Source organism: Rissa tridactyla, chromosome 22, assembly GCF_028500815.1.
Source record: "Rissa tridactyla isolate bRisTri1 chromosome 22, bRisTri1.patW.cur.20221130, whole genome shotgun sequence".
Lineage (NCBI taxonomy): Eukaryota > Metazoa > Chordata > Aves > Charadriiformes > Laridae > Rissa > Rissa tridactyla.
Window position 1 is genome coordinate 1,158,169 of NC_071487.1, and position 13,124 is coordinate 1,171,292.

Sequence of the window (13,124 nt, forward strand, 5' to 3'; positions counted from 1 at the left end):
CTGTTATTTTTGGTTTGTGCCTCTCTGGAGAGTAAAGAAGGTAAGTTCTGTGCCAAGACACAACACTTCACAAGCACGGTGCATGCTTAATGGAATCTGCCATGATTTAGGGACTATCCCAGGCTTACTTTGAAAAGCTAAATGTGTGAATAAGCTTCAAATGGAAATGAAAAACAACATTTCATCAAGTATTCCTGTATTAGCTAGTTTTTAACTTACTTTCCTGGTATGTCTGCTTAAGCAGTCTCATTTTAGTAGCCAAATGTATATAAAAAAACATTTACTTCCTGATTATGAAGAAGCTTATATCTTTCTGAAAAGGCTGCTTAGCTTAACAAAAAGGTTCCTTGCACACTAAGTACATTTTGCTAAATTTCACTCTGATTTCTGAATTGATGGCTCAAGAATTTACATTAAAAGATAGAGAGTAAGTTTAGTATGAGAGCCTGGTAATTAAATTTTAGGGCACTGACAGAATAGAAAGTGCTGACTTGACATCAGAATCATTCATGCTTAGGAAAAAGTAGTCTGGGATTGACCTGCTACTGTTTGGAGCACACTTGGTGATGGGATCTCTTGGGTTTTTAACTCCTTTTCCCCCCCTTCTCTCATGGCTGTGTATCTTTGTTTGCCATCTTTGTTTTGCTGTGAATCATTTTAGAGACATGCATGAACAAATCATCGCAAGTATAAAAGGACTTCCATGGCAGGGTGATGATCCCTGTAAGCTGCTTCGGTCACTCAGTCGACTTCAACACCGCTCCCACTTCATGTGAGTTCTGGTGCTCTAGGTATTGCTTTGAAAGTGCGACAATAACCAAGCAGATATTCTAGTCCATAAAATATATACTTGTCCCTAGTTTGTCTTCTGCAAAAAAACTGAACAAGACAATTCAGAAGAAAGTAATTCCTTGTAAAAAATATATGAAGGCTATAGCTAATGCAATGAAGCAACAAAGCATGCCCTGAAATTTAAACCTACTTTTCATGTAAACTTGCTAAAACCGAAGTATGTATTTACAAGCTTGTTGTTGCAAAACTTTCAGCAATGAAATCTCTCGCAAGTTACAACTAATGGTTTCCTGAAATTCAGGATGCCGATGCTGTGTTAACCCAGTTCCTGGGTTAAGACTGTCTACATGCACACAGCTATGCATGTGTAAGAAAATCAATCTGTGGTGTGTGAACTGGGTGGCGTGGAGCTGGAACATGCCCTGCATGATGGAGTTAACATGCTGAGAATTCGGAGGATGTGAGCTACGGCCTTGTTTCTGAGAGCTTCTGCTTCTAGTTCACCGTCTGGGTGTGGATGAGAGGTGTGCCCAAGGTTTATCGTGCCCCAGGAGGTTCTGGGGATGATCTCAGACATATCAGGATTCACAAGTGGAGTGCTGGGGCATGTCTTGTCCTTCTGTGAGCAGTTAAGTGCTTTCCCAGGGGTCCTGGTGCAAGCAGCGTTAACTTCTGAATCAAGTCTCTTTATTGGATAGTGCCCTACTATTATGACGACAGTTCAGTGACTGTACAGTTAGCGAATAGAATAACTTTCACAAAAATAGTCTATGCAACAGTGCAGTTCTTAATAGTTTTAACTTTAGAGAAAATGTTTCACTTTTGAAAGTTTCCAATACCTACCGAGTTTATTTAAAAAAAAAAATAAATTTCTTGTTGCGAAGCAGTTTGCATTTCTTGCATTGATCACTTGCAAGACATGTGCATGAACACACCCTGATGCTGTTGTGCTAGTTTTCTTCTATCCTTAATCTTGCCTCCTAAATTGCACCAACTTATGGCTTGCTGAAATAACCAAAGATCATGTGTATTTTTCTTAAATGATCTTTAATATTTTAACAGGAAAAGTAGAGGTACCAAACAAAAGCAGATCATTCCCAAGGTAAAGTTATTGAATAAACTTAGATTTCTCTTGTTGCTTTGTTGTTTTTTTTTCTCACTGTGAACATTCATTTTGATTGACAGAACTCACTTCAGAAAATAGTGTTTCGTAGTGTAGGGAAGTTTTATCATTTACCCTCTAAAACTTCCTTTTTGACAATCTAAAGGATAGGTGAACGTTCACCTTTAAAAGAATTGCTGAACAAGAAAAAATTGTGAATTGTCATCTGTTTAATTAGACTAGAAATGCCATAAATACATAAAGCCATTTCTGATCAAGTCATTGAAGGCAAACACAGTGATTCAGTAATTCACCTTGCACTCTTGTGATGGGGTGATGGAAAACTTTCACTCTTAAGAAGATGTTTTGGTCCAAAATAGAAATAGCATGAAGTGTAACATGTTACTGAATGTGAAGCTCTAGGTAGTTGGTTTCATTCTTACTCATTTTGATGCAAACAGAAATATTTCCCCTTCAGTGAAGAGACTTGCACTTTGTTGACTATGAAAACTTTCTTCTAGAACTTGCTGGATTCCAAATCTCTGAAGTTTATAGTAAGCATGACTCTACATGACCGAACTACAAAATCCCTCTTGCACTTACACAAGAAGAAGAAACCTCCTAGCATAAGTGCACAGTTCCAGGTAGGTGACTGATGGGGTGGTACAGCCTCTGGGTGCACCCTGACCTCATGGGAACGGACCTTCCTGGTCTGATCTTGCTTGAAAAACAAAATGGCTTTTATTCTTGGGATTTGTTTGAAGTAGGGTTTGTTACTTGATTTAAAGTTAGACCACATTTAGAGACTACCCTTATGCTATGAAATGTTTTAGTTCTCTGTACAATCAGCCTCATCCTTGTATGCGGATCCAGCGCTATTGTAACGGCATGTGCAAAGGCCACTGTGCATTATCTTGAGAAAAGGTAAAAACAAATACAGGGATCTGCTGTGCAGTACGGGAGAACCTCCCTACTGGATGAAATAGGATTTGTATAGCCGTCAGACCTGAAAGAACCTTATTTCTGAGGAAGAAGCTGTACTGCTGTTAAATGCAACTCAAAATGCTGGTATCTGAAGAAAAAATGTTTTGAATATTCAATTTCAGACTTCACTTAATAAGTTACTGGAGACACTGGGTAAAGCTGAGCCGTTCTTCATCCGTTGCATCCGCTCCAATGCTGAGAAGGTAAGACTGCCTTAAGAGCTGAGCTGGTCTGACTGCTGAGGATCTAAGTCTTCTAGCCCTGTAGTATATTGCTTTCGACTTGTTCACTGTCATTCTGTACGAAGGTGAAAGGTAACTAGGGTGTGAAAACAGAATGTGCTTTTTCTACTGGACAGAAATAGGACTCTACAGGCACTTACTAGCTGTTGACTGCCGATCTTTTTCAGAAAGAGATGCTTTTTGATGAAAGCTTGGTGCTTCAACAGTTAAGATACACTGGCATGCTAGAAACTGTGCGAATCAGAAGATCTGGTTACAGTGCCAAATACACATTCCAGGTATGTAGAAGTGGATTATGCTTTCAGAAATATCTGTTCTTTTTGGAAAATCACGCATTGCCTCAGAGTCTTGTGTGTCTCTCTTCACATGAAGCTCGTGACCACTTGGGATGAACTATAAAAGTTCATTGTAGTTTTGACAGAGCCTGCATGGTGACAACTTGTAATCTAAACTATTGAGCGAGTCATCTACCAGTAAGTTGTTCTATTTGTTGCATGAAGGGAAGGCGTTCTGAGTGCTGGATAAGCAATCAGTGCTGCACATTACTGTCTCCGTATGTGAATTAGTGTTCTATAAAATACTTTGCATGTAGCTTCATAGAGCACATATAGGTGATATTTAGTGTTAACTGGAGACTGAATGAAGCCTGCACTTCACAGAGTAGGAAAATAGCTCAATTTGGAGTAGAGAAACCTCTATAGCTCAGATGTCTTGGCTTAATTTTAGAAATCTAGTTAAAATGCTAAACTTGTGAATTGCCTTCTAACTCTCTTCTCTTGCTGTCTCTGCTTTCCACAGGAATTCATAGACCAGTTTCAGGTGTTACTTCCCAAAAATGCCAAAGCCTCTAAGGAAGACATTTGTGTTTATTTGAATAAACTAAAACTGAATGAAAACTACTATCAAATAGGGATGACCAAGGTCTGTGAAACTTCTCATAAGCCAATAAGAAATACTGATGTACACCACAAAATTTAGCGCGATTCCTTTACAGCTGTTGCTCTTCTCTGCATTTTGTATTTAAATTAGCTATTTTAACTCTTGTAAATGTTGACACACAGACTTCAGTAGTTGCCTCGTTGTTCTTGATGACAGCCTGTTGTCGTGCAATACAGTTCAATTCTGTACTGCCTGATAATACTTTTGGGAAATTGTTGCTCTTGGCATTTGTCAATCAGGTCAAGTTTTCATTTTAGAAGGGTTCTATGATTTGAAGGCTGTAAGCACGGTTGTATGTTTTAGAATCCAAACGCTGAGGTTTGGTAAAACAAAAGGACTTTTACTTTTTGGGTGTGCTAATTGCTGTCAGCTGATACGGTTTGGTTCAGTAATAAGTATTACCATGGTCATGTTTTAGCTTGTGGAGATACCTCCAGTGGGGACTGAAAAGCTCCTATTACCTGTTTGTTGATGAACTTTTCTTTAACTGAGCAGGTTTTTATGAAAGAGGCTGAACGGCAGATACTACAGGATACACTACACAAAGAAGTGATCAGGAAAATCATTCTCCTTCAGAGCTGGCTCAGGATGGTTTTAGAAAGGAGGCGCTTTCTCAGAACGCGTCAGGCAGCCATTGTTTTACAGGTAGCTTTGAGAATTGCTAGTCTTTTCCTAGCAAACAAACCAACCCTCTCAAATAACACTCCCCACCTTCAAGTATTCCTCCCTTACTTTAGAAATCTCCCTTCCTAGGCTTGCTGGCGTTCCCGTTGTGTTAGGATGGCACTGCAGAGGAATAATGCTGCCGTTTATATTCAGTCAGCATGGCGAAGATACAGGGAGAGAAAACGCTACCTTCAGCAGAAGAGGAGAATTTGTCTCGTGCAAGCCGTGGTCAGAGGGCATCTACAGCGTAAGAGGTAAAGGAAGAGGAGCAATATGATATGAAAAAGTGCATTTTTAACCACTTAGCTACTTGGCTTCACTTGCCAAGCTCAGTTTCTGTGTGATGTGTTGACTTGATAAACAACTTAAAGATAATTATTACTGCGTGACACTGCAGTCGGTATCAAATGGCTGGTGGTGTGTGGAACCTGGTTAAGGCCTTAGTACTTGAGCGTTATTCAGCTCAGCTGCACTGATGCATGTCAGTCCTGAGAAGCAGTCCTCCATACAGTCACTGGGACTGGAAGTGTATTTGTACTTTGTGTCTGTGTTGCTATTTAGGCTGCATTTAAACAGTTGGGTACTCTTCTTGACTGCTGTGCATTGAATATTTGTGTTTTCATCTTACAAATTCTTAACAGGTTTCAGAAAATGGCTATGGAAAAGCAGAAAGCTGAGGAAAAGCAGAGAGAAGTGCGGGAAGATCAAGACAGAGAAAATGATGAGAGCAAGGATGAGCCCAGTGAACCAGCAACAGATCAGTTGCCTGTGAAACACAAGTCAGAGCTGGATCAAGCTGTTGAGGGCAGAGATCAAACTCCAAATGAGCAAGCTGAAAACCTGAGCTCATCTGAAAAAGCCGCGTTACCCCAGAAGAACGTGACCGAGAGCTCGGAGAAAGTAACAAACAGCCGGGAGAAACGTGAATCTCGCCGGCAGAGGGGGCTGGAACATAATGAGTTACAGAATAAGCATGTCCTGTTTTCCTTCGAAGGACCATCTTTACTGTGTCATGAGGAGCAAACCTCTTCTGAAGAGGCCCTGGAAACTGTTCCGGTGCCAAAGGAATCCACAGCACAAGATACTGTCCTTCAAGGAAGCAACGAGAAAGAGAAAAGTCCAAGTGAAGAAAAAGCTCTTTCAGACACGCCACCATCAAACAAGATAAAAGAAAGCACTTCTACTCCTGAGCAACAACTTGTATCAGAAGGGGAAAAACCAGATAAGGCAACTGATAGAACGAAAATGCAAGGGAACCAGAATAACCAGATAAAAGGCAGCCAAAGCTTTAACTGCCCTGAAAGGCCAACAGATCTTGCACTGAATCTTCATAATACGCTGTCTGCTACTGGGAGCTTTCAAACTCCAGCTGAATGCTGGGCAGATAAAAACAAACGCCTCGCTCAGAAGGCAACCAAAGATCTGGATAGTCCCACTTCTTCCCTAATCCAGAGATACGTGGATGACCCAGGGAAACTAAAGTACAAGAGAGAGAAGTGGAAAGGAAAGAGACAGTCTGATGCCAGTCAGAATGATATGCTGAGTCAGTCTTTGGATGAAAGAACACGTGCGGATAAGTCTCCTCAGGATCAGCTAGAGTAAGGGCAGCTTCCTAATTATTTTGACTTTTTCAGAAAACAGATATCCATACTATTTAAAAATAAATGGAGAACTCCTGATAGCCTGTACATCTTGCCATGTTATGGGAGAAAACAGAGCTGTGAACAACTCCTGCTTTTTCTTGGCTCTCAGTCCACAGTCCTGCAGTAGAATCTGTATGGCTAGAATGTTTTCAGAAGCTAACAAAAGATAAAAAGCCTGCCTTGCTGAATTAAACTAGAAAGTCAGGGCTTCAGTTAGTGTCTGGAGTTTATTTTCATGTGTCTGTGGTCCATTGGAAACAAGATTTTAGTGACCTGCAGTTTGCAAGCATCGTCCCTCTGGTATGGCAGGAAATCTGACATACCCATTTATTTTTACCTCTCCAGTACAACTTGCATTTAGAAGTGAGCTGCAAGAGTTGATCAGGATTCTCTCTCACATGTAATATTGGTATATAGGTTATTTAAAAGGTGGTAAATATTAAGAGGCTACAGACTTCTATAAAATGCATAATCTGAAACTAATCTTGTAACATTGCAGGAAGAAGGGGAATTCATCTTCATTAGGTGATCTCTCAACACTTGCCCAGTCTGTTGCCATGAATCAGGTACTGGTGCCATTGTGCTTATTTATACTTATTTACCTTTGTTTATAAATTTTAAAGATTTGTGGATAATGGACTATAGTGTGTTCTGTATGCCCGTGTTCCTTTCAGGTTGACTTTTTTTTTTGGCTTGATATCCATGTAAAAAAACTTCCTTAGCAAATATTATACAACGATTTGAAAACTAAATTTTTCATAAAAGGACCCTTGATCAAAGCATTAAATATATTTGTATCTTATATTTGTAAGCTAGTGTCTATTGGGTAAACTGTGTTGTCTTGATCAAATAAACTTTTTTTCCACCGTTCTAGTTTTTAAAAGCATTTAAAGAATCTGTTTCACTCAACGTGCTTTTTGACATCTCATTCTCTCTACTGTAGCAATCACCAGATACGATAGAAGAAGAAAAAGGCAACAAGAAATATCATGTGCAAAAGAAGCCCAGTGACCTCTTGCCTACCTCAGATGCAGTCGTTTCGATGCAGTCAGCAAGTCAGCAAATAGATGCCAAGTATGTATTCTGTGTGGGACTGGCCTGCCTTTAAGAAAATGAAAATGGGGGGGAAAAAAAAAAACAACCCACCAAAAAAGGACATTTCCCACTGGTGTTTGAATTGGGCATCTTGAGACTCTGATTGTGGAGACACACACATGTTGACATCAGCTACGTGAGTGGCTGTGTTGCTGGTTGACTTGACCTTCATGTTGATTTAAGCATGATATCTGACCCTGTTGAGGAACAGATTCTCTGCTTCCTGCATAACGCTTGTCTTTGAACTGATTCTTTTTAACTTAAGAACCACTGTACAGGCTCAGATCAAAGGTCTGTGTAGTGTACTGTCATCCAGACTGACAAATAACATTAAGAGAAAAGCTTGAGAACCCAGCAAGCATGTAATGCTGTTTCCTTGGCCGGCTCCCCCAGCTGCTGGCATTCTGCAGCTCGGGGACTTCCTGAGCCAGAAATGATGTCTTGGGTAAGTGATGTGTTGTCTCTGTGGATGTCGAAGGTAGTGCTCTTAAGTTAATCTTGTTGTGGGTGTTAGCTGTATTGTTAAAGAGCCTTTTCATGTAGTAGAGCCAGCTGCCGTTACTAGTGTGACAAACTTGTATCTGCTTTTATGTTCAGATCTGCTTTTAAGAGTCCTTTGCGCAGACTTTTGGGGAAGAAGCCAGACAAGAAGATTCCAAAGGAGAGTCCTGATGTGATTGAGGAAGGAGATGGCCCCTCTCTTGTATCTTGTGTTCTCTTTCCAGAAACAGGAGGAACCCAGAAAGTTTCAGAAGGTGAGTTACTGTGACTTAATCCCCAGCTTGCTAATATCATCTTTTCTGTAATGTTTTGCATGGCTGCTGAGGAAACAAATACTGAAGAAATTCAGTCGTCCTACTTTAATATAAAAATTAATTTATTTCCCAGCTTCTTCTGGACAGCCAAGTCGCCTCCAGGCAGGGGAGCGCCATATGAAAGAGAGCAGTAAAACAAAGAAGAACCGAACTATAAAGATCAGCAAGATCTCAAGTGTGTCTCAGAACTGGCGAGCTTCCATAGTCCATGAGATTGCAAATGCCAATGAACTGAAACATCTTGATGAGTTCCTTCTAAACAAGGTAAAAGACACTCACCTATGGTAAAATTCAGGTCTATGTTCGCTGTTGGTCTGGAGTTTTAAAGGCTACTTTTCTAGGTGCAAGTTTATATTCTGATTTAAAGCAAAGGGGAATTGATTTGATAACTTGACTGATAAGGCCCTTCCTATTCCTTCCTTTAAGTCTCTGAATGCATTATATTATGTTAAATCTTGGCGGCAGTCATGTTAGCTCTTAATTTCTTTACAAAAAAGTGAGCAGCAAAAAATGTATTTAAAAAAAAAAAAGACATGAGTTGTAAGGAAAGAGAGTTCTTTAGAGCCTACCTACATGACCCCTATTTTTGTATCATCACAGTGCATTAAGAAATGTTGTCTTAAATAATTGGAATGGTCATAGATGGCTAAGCCCAGCAACTGAAGCTTAACACTGGTTGGACGTTCTTGCTTTAATGAAATTTGATGCAGATGTATTTGCTTTCTAGATCAATGACTTACGCTCCCAGAAATCTGGTGTTGAATGTTTGTTTTTTGAAGCCACAGAGAAGTTTAGAGGAAACATCAAGACAATGTACTCTGCTCCTGTAAGTAGTAAGTCTCAATAAATGAAAGAGTTGGTAGGTAATAAATGAATTGAATGTGCAGTTTAAATGCTTGACTTACAGCTCCTTAACAAAGCAATTCACCAATTTTTAGCATAGAATTCAAAGCTGAACGTTAGACTTGGAAAAGAATATTTTACAATTCTGCTGTGACTTTAAGCAGGCTGCTTTGCTTCCCTTTTTCTCATTCACTCAGCCGTAACTTATTTTTAGAAATGGATGGATTTTGCTGCCTTCAGCCTCTTCACGCTGCTGTGTTTGAACACCAGAGGGAGGTGCCAGCTGCTTTTCCAATATTCTTACAACACTGCCCTGTCTCTGCCAAGTGCCTTTCTACAGTGTAGTAGGGAAGTGTGTTAAACTGTGTCATGGGCTGCTGTCTTTTACTTTAACCCTGAGTGTACTTTCTTACCTCTGAACATAAACACATAGAAATCTGAAACTGTATCAACTGTATCCAAAAAGACTGTCTTCTGAATAGTATTTGTTCCTCCTCTAGAACGGGCAAATCCACGTTGGCTACAAAGATCTGGTGGAAAATTACCAGCTTCTAGTTACAAATCTGGCCAAAAAAGGGGAAGAGAAAGAAGTCAAGCTGGTTTTGAATCTCTTCCAGTCCCTTCTGGATGAATTCATCAGAGGATATACAAAAAAAGAGGAATTTGAGCAGCCCAAGGTATAGAACTTACTCTGTGTTACTGGTTTATGGGATGATTAAACAATGTTATTCTCCTAGGATAAGGAACCTGTGTTACCTCAGAAACCTTTTCCATAGCATTCTTCATTATTTGGGAAACACTTGCCATATTTTAATCATGCGTGTAACAAATTCTGAATGCTGATACACCTTTTTGGGATTGCTCATTATTTAACTTACTGTTAGTATTTTCAGAATCTTAAAGCATTTGTGCATTTTCTTTGGTGAGAACTTAAGAGTTCTCTGCGGGTTTTAGGGATGGAATTGCTTTGTTATCTGGCAGTGAGCTCAATTGATTTTTAGGAAGTTGACAGGGTGAGCTCAGACAACTCTCATACCAAGCTGAAGCTGTAGTATAGTGTCTCAAAATGTCTGGAGGTGAAGTAGAGTCTGGGAATCTGAATAGGGGAAAAAAAAAAAAGGAATGGAATGTCTGAATTTCAAAGACTAATGCCAGTTCTGTACTCCACTGCAGCAAACCAAAGCACAGAAGAAGAAACGAAAACAAGATCGTGCAGTAAGTACTTTTCTTCTTACAATAATATAAGTCCTCAGCTGCACTCTCAGAACACTGAGAAAAACATTCTTGAAAGAGCTTGCTTTTGTACTGAAGTTCCGTTTTAGTTTGCATGCTAAATCACTTGCTGCTTTTATGAAGATGTGACACAATATAAAACTGGTTTCCATAAATCAAAGATCTTGCTTATGCAGTGATAGGTGGTGCTCTAGCATTTTCTTGCTTGTCCATACCATCTTTTAGAACCTAATGGCTTTCTCAGTATTGGGACTGTTTAATAAAGACAACTACTAAATATTAATAGCAAACTATTACTTATGTATTTCACTGATGAGCTTTAACTAAGGTGGCAAATCAATTATGAAATGACCCAGCAAACCCAGTTGCCTTAAGATAGGGCGAAATTTGGTTTTATGGTCAAAGCCGTCAGCTGTAATTGTAAAATAAAAGTGGAAAATCTAAGGTAGGGTAGATAGTTTTATTAAAAATAATAATAATAAAAAAGGCAAAGAAGTCTGTGAGTTTCTTCCTGTCTCTGTCTCTCACCAGATTGAAGAACACAATGGCCATGTATTCACAAACTACCAAGTGAGCATACGGCAGTCGTGTGAGCACTGTTCATCCTACATCTGGCCCATGGAAAAGGCCTGTCTCTGCAGTGGTAAGCGCAAACATCTCGATCTTGCCACACAGGTTACAATACGTGCAGATTGATTGTGACTTGGGCTGGTACAGGTGGGGCTTAGTGAACAGTACGTGCGGGTTATATGAATACAACAAGATGCTTAGCGTTTTAATGTGATTTGACATGCTTGTAACAATTGCTCCTTTCTCTAGTTTGCAAGCTGACTTGTCACAAGAAATGCATGTCAAAAATCCAGAGCAGCTGTACATCCTGCGGAAAAAAGGTAAGGATTGTAGATCTGGGATGTGGTATAGTGATACCATAAGTGATGCATGCAAAATGCTGTCTTTTTTTCTCAGCAAATGAACAGTGGATGTCCAGGCATGGAATAAAAATCTCTTAAATAGTTAAGTTCCCTTCTCTGTCTGCATATAGTTAGTGCCAGGCCCTGCAGTTGCAGAAACAGAACATTCTTCTAAAAGGTGATACTCGAGGTCATTTGGGAACTCTTCCTTTAGAGTGTGTGTGCTGTGTTGGACAAACTGTTAAAGAAATCCTTCAATGTGTACCATGAAGTTTCTTTATTGCTGCAGCTCAGGAAATCTGCCTTATGGTCAAATGCGTGTAGCAAGCTAGAATAAAACACTCAGCTTTTGTTTCTGGAAGCATAAACTAATTGTAGCATGAAACACAGAATTTTCTAGTTTGGGAACAGGTATTCACAGTGCTTGACCTGTATCAATTCCAGAATGAACAGGATGCAGAACCCCGTCATTTTGGAGTGTGTGTGAGTTCCCTGACCAGTGAGAGAAATTCAGTCCCCATTGTCATGGAGAAGTTGCTGGAGTACGTGGAGATGCATGGCCTCTACACAGAAGGCATTTACAGGAAATCAGGATCAGCAAATCGTATGAAGGAGCTGAAACAGTTGCTGCAAGCAGGTCAGGCAATGTTGTCTGCCCTTTTGGCTTCCTGGCATGATACCAGTTTTCCCTGCAATTCTATCTGAAAGTATCTGGCACTTTTTAGTGTTTTAAAACCAGCTTTTTGGTGGCCATGCAGGCTGTATTATTTTTGTTGGCTGGAAAAAGCTGTTTAGTACATATAAGTGACTATCAGCAGATTTGTGTTTTCTTTTTTTTTCTTCTGAATTGCCACTTGAATTCAGTGAACAGGAGATTTGAGTGTTTCTGATCTTATTTCTTTGGGGTCCCATTGTGTACGTCAAAGGAATGACCTGCTCTAAATAAAACATTTCTTCTCAGATCCAAACTCGGTGAAACTGGAGAATTACCCTATTCACACTATTACGGGCATCCTTAAACAATGGCTACGGGAATTGCCAGATCCACTAATGACATCTGCGCAGTACAATGATTTTCTCCGTGCTGTAGGTAGGTTTTAGAAATGTTCGAAGCAATGGTTTTTCTTTCACTCAGTATGTCCTTGGGGAAAAAAAACCTCTAAGATGCTCATGCTGGCTATACAGCTTCCTTCCAGTACACTTACAACAATGATTTTAGACATTTTATATAAAACACTTTCCGGGGAATTTCTCCTCTAGCTTACTTCCTTCAAAATTCCGTTGGTTTTTTTTTTTTTGGTGTAGCATAATGTCACTATACAATCACTCTTCTTAAAAACAGCGAGCATGTGAGTAGGTTTCCTTTCATACAGGGTGGTTTTTTCATCCTGATGTTCTGAAACAGACCTAGATATTCAGATATCTCAAATCTTTACATTCATTTTTCTTCAGTGGGATTAAGGCACCCTAAATACTATTGGAGATCATCATGTGTCACTCAAAGATTGCTAACATCAGCAGCATCAGAAAAAGCAGGAAAATTGCCGTGCCGTGAGGGGTACTTTAACATCTAGTTATAACAATTGGTAAATGAAATAGTGTAACTTCTAAGCATTAATTCTCTTACCTGTTGCAGACAGTTTGAGACAATGTCAGAAAGTGCTTTCTGCTAGCCTTGCACGGTGATTCTGATCTTGTGCTTTTTCCCCTTGTGCAGAACTACCAGAAAAACAGGAGCAACTCTGTGCCATTTACAGTGTCCTTGAACAGCTGCCACAAGCAAATCATAATACCTTGGAGCGACTCATCTTCCATCTGGTCAAGTAATGAGTTTAATTATTTCATTTGGAGAGAAACCC

At 39.8% G+C, this 13,124-nt stretch overlaps 1 protein-coding gene across 11 annotated transcripts in view; it reads left to right on the forward strand.

Annotated features, from left to right (window-relative positions):
• Positions 1–13,124, forward strand: part of MYO9B (myosin IXB) — a 45,061-nt gene that overhangs the window by 27,830 nt on the left and 4,107 nt on the right. For 9 of the 11 annotated variants that reach the window (XM_054181644.1, XM_054181649.1, XM_054181650.1 and 6 more), the window contains 21 exons: positions 662–772; positions 1,855–1,894; positions 2,416–2,538; positions 3,001–3,081; positions 3,288–3,398; positions 3,919–4,041; positions 4,555–4,704; positions 4,813–4,979; positions 5,367–6,323; positions 6,868–6,934; positions 7,312–7,442; positions 8,061–8,218; positions 8,352–8,542; positions 9,006–9,104; positions 9,622–9,798; positions 10,295–10,336; positions 10,886–10,997; positions 11,174–11,244; positions 11,710–11,902; positions 12,227–12,355; positions 12,983–13,088. In XM_054181644.1, coding sequence (XP_054037619.1) covers positions 662–772; positions 1,855–1,894; positions 2,416–2,538; positions 3,001–3,081; positions 3,288–3,398; positions 3,919–4,041; positions 4,555–4,704; positions 4,813–4,979; positions 5,367–6,323; positions 6,868–6,934; positions 7,312–7,442; positions 8,061–8,218; positions 8,352–8,542; positions 9,006–9,104; positions 9,622–9,798; positions 10,295–10,336; positions 10,886–10,997; positions 11,174–11,244; positions 11,710–11,902; positions 12,227–12,355; positions 12,983–13,088 — 3,339 coding nt within the window. The remainder of the gene's footprint in view (positions 1–661; positions 773–1,854; positions 1,895–2,415; positions 2,539–3,000; positions 3,082–3,287; positions 3,399–3,918; positions 4,042–4,554; positions 4,705–4,812; positions 4,980–5,366; positions 6,324–6,867; positions 6,935–7,311; positions 7,443–8,060; positions 8,219–8,351; positions 8,543–9,005; positions 9,105–9,621; positions 9,799–10,294; positions 10,337–10,885; positions 10,998–11,173; positions 11,245–11,709; positions 11,903–12,226; positions 12,356–12,982; positions 13,089–13,124) is intronic. The other 2 variants (XM_054181651.1, XM_054181653.1) reach the window with 1 other exon arrangement.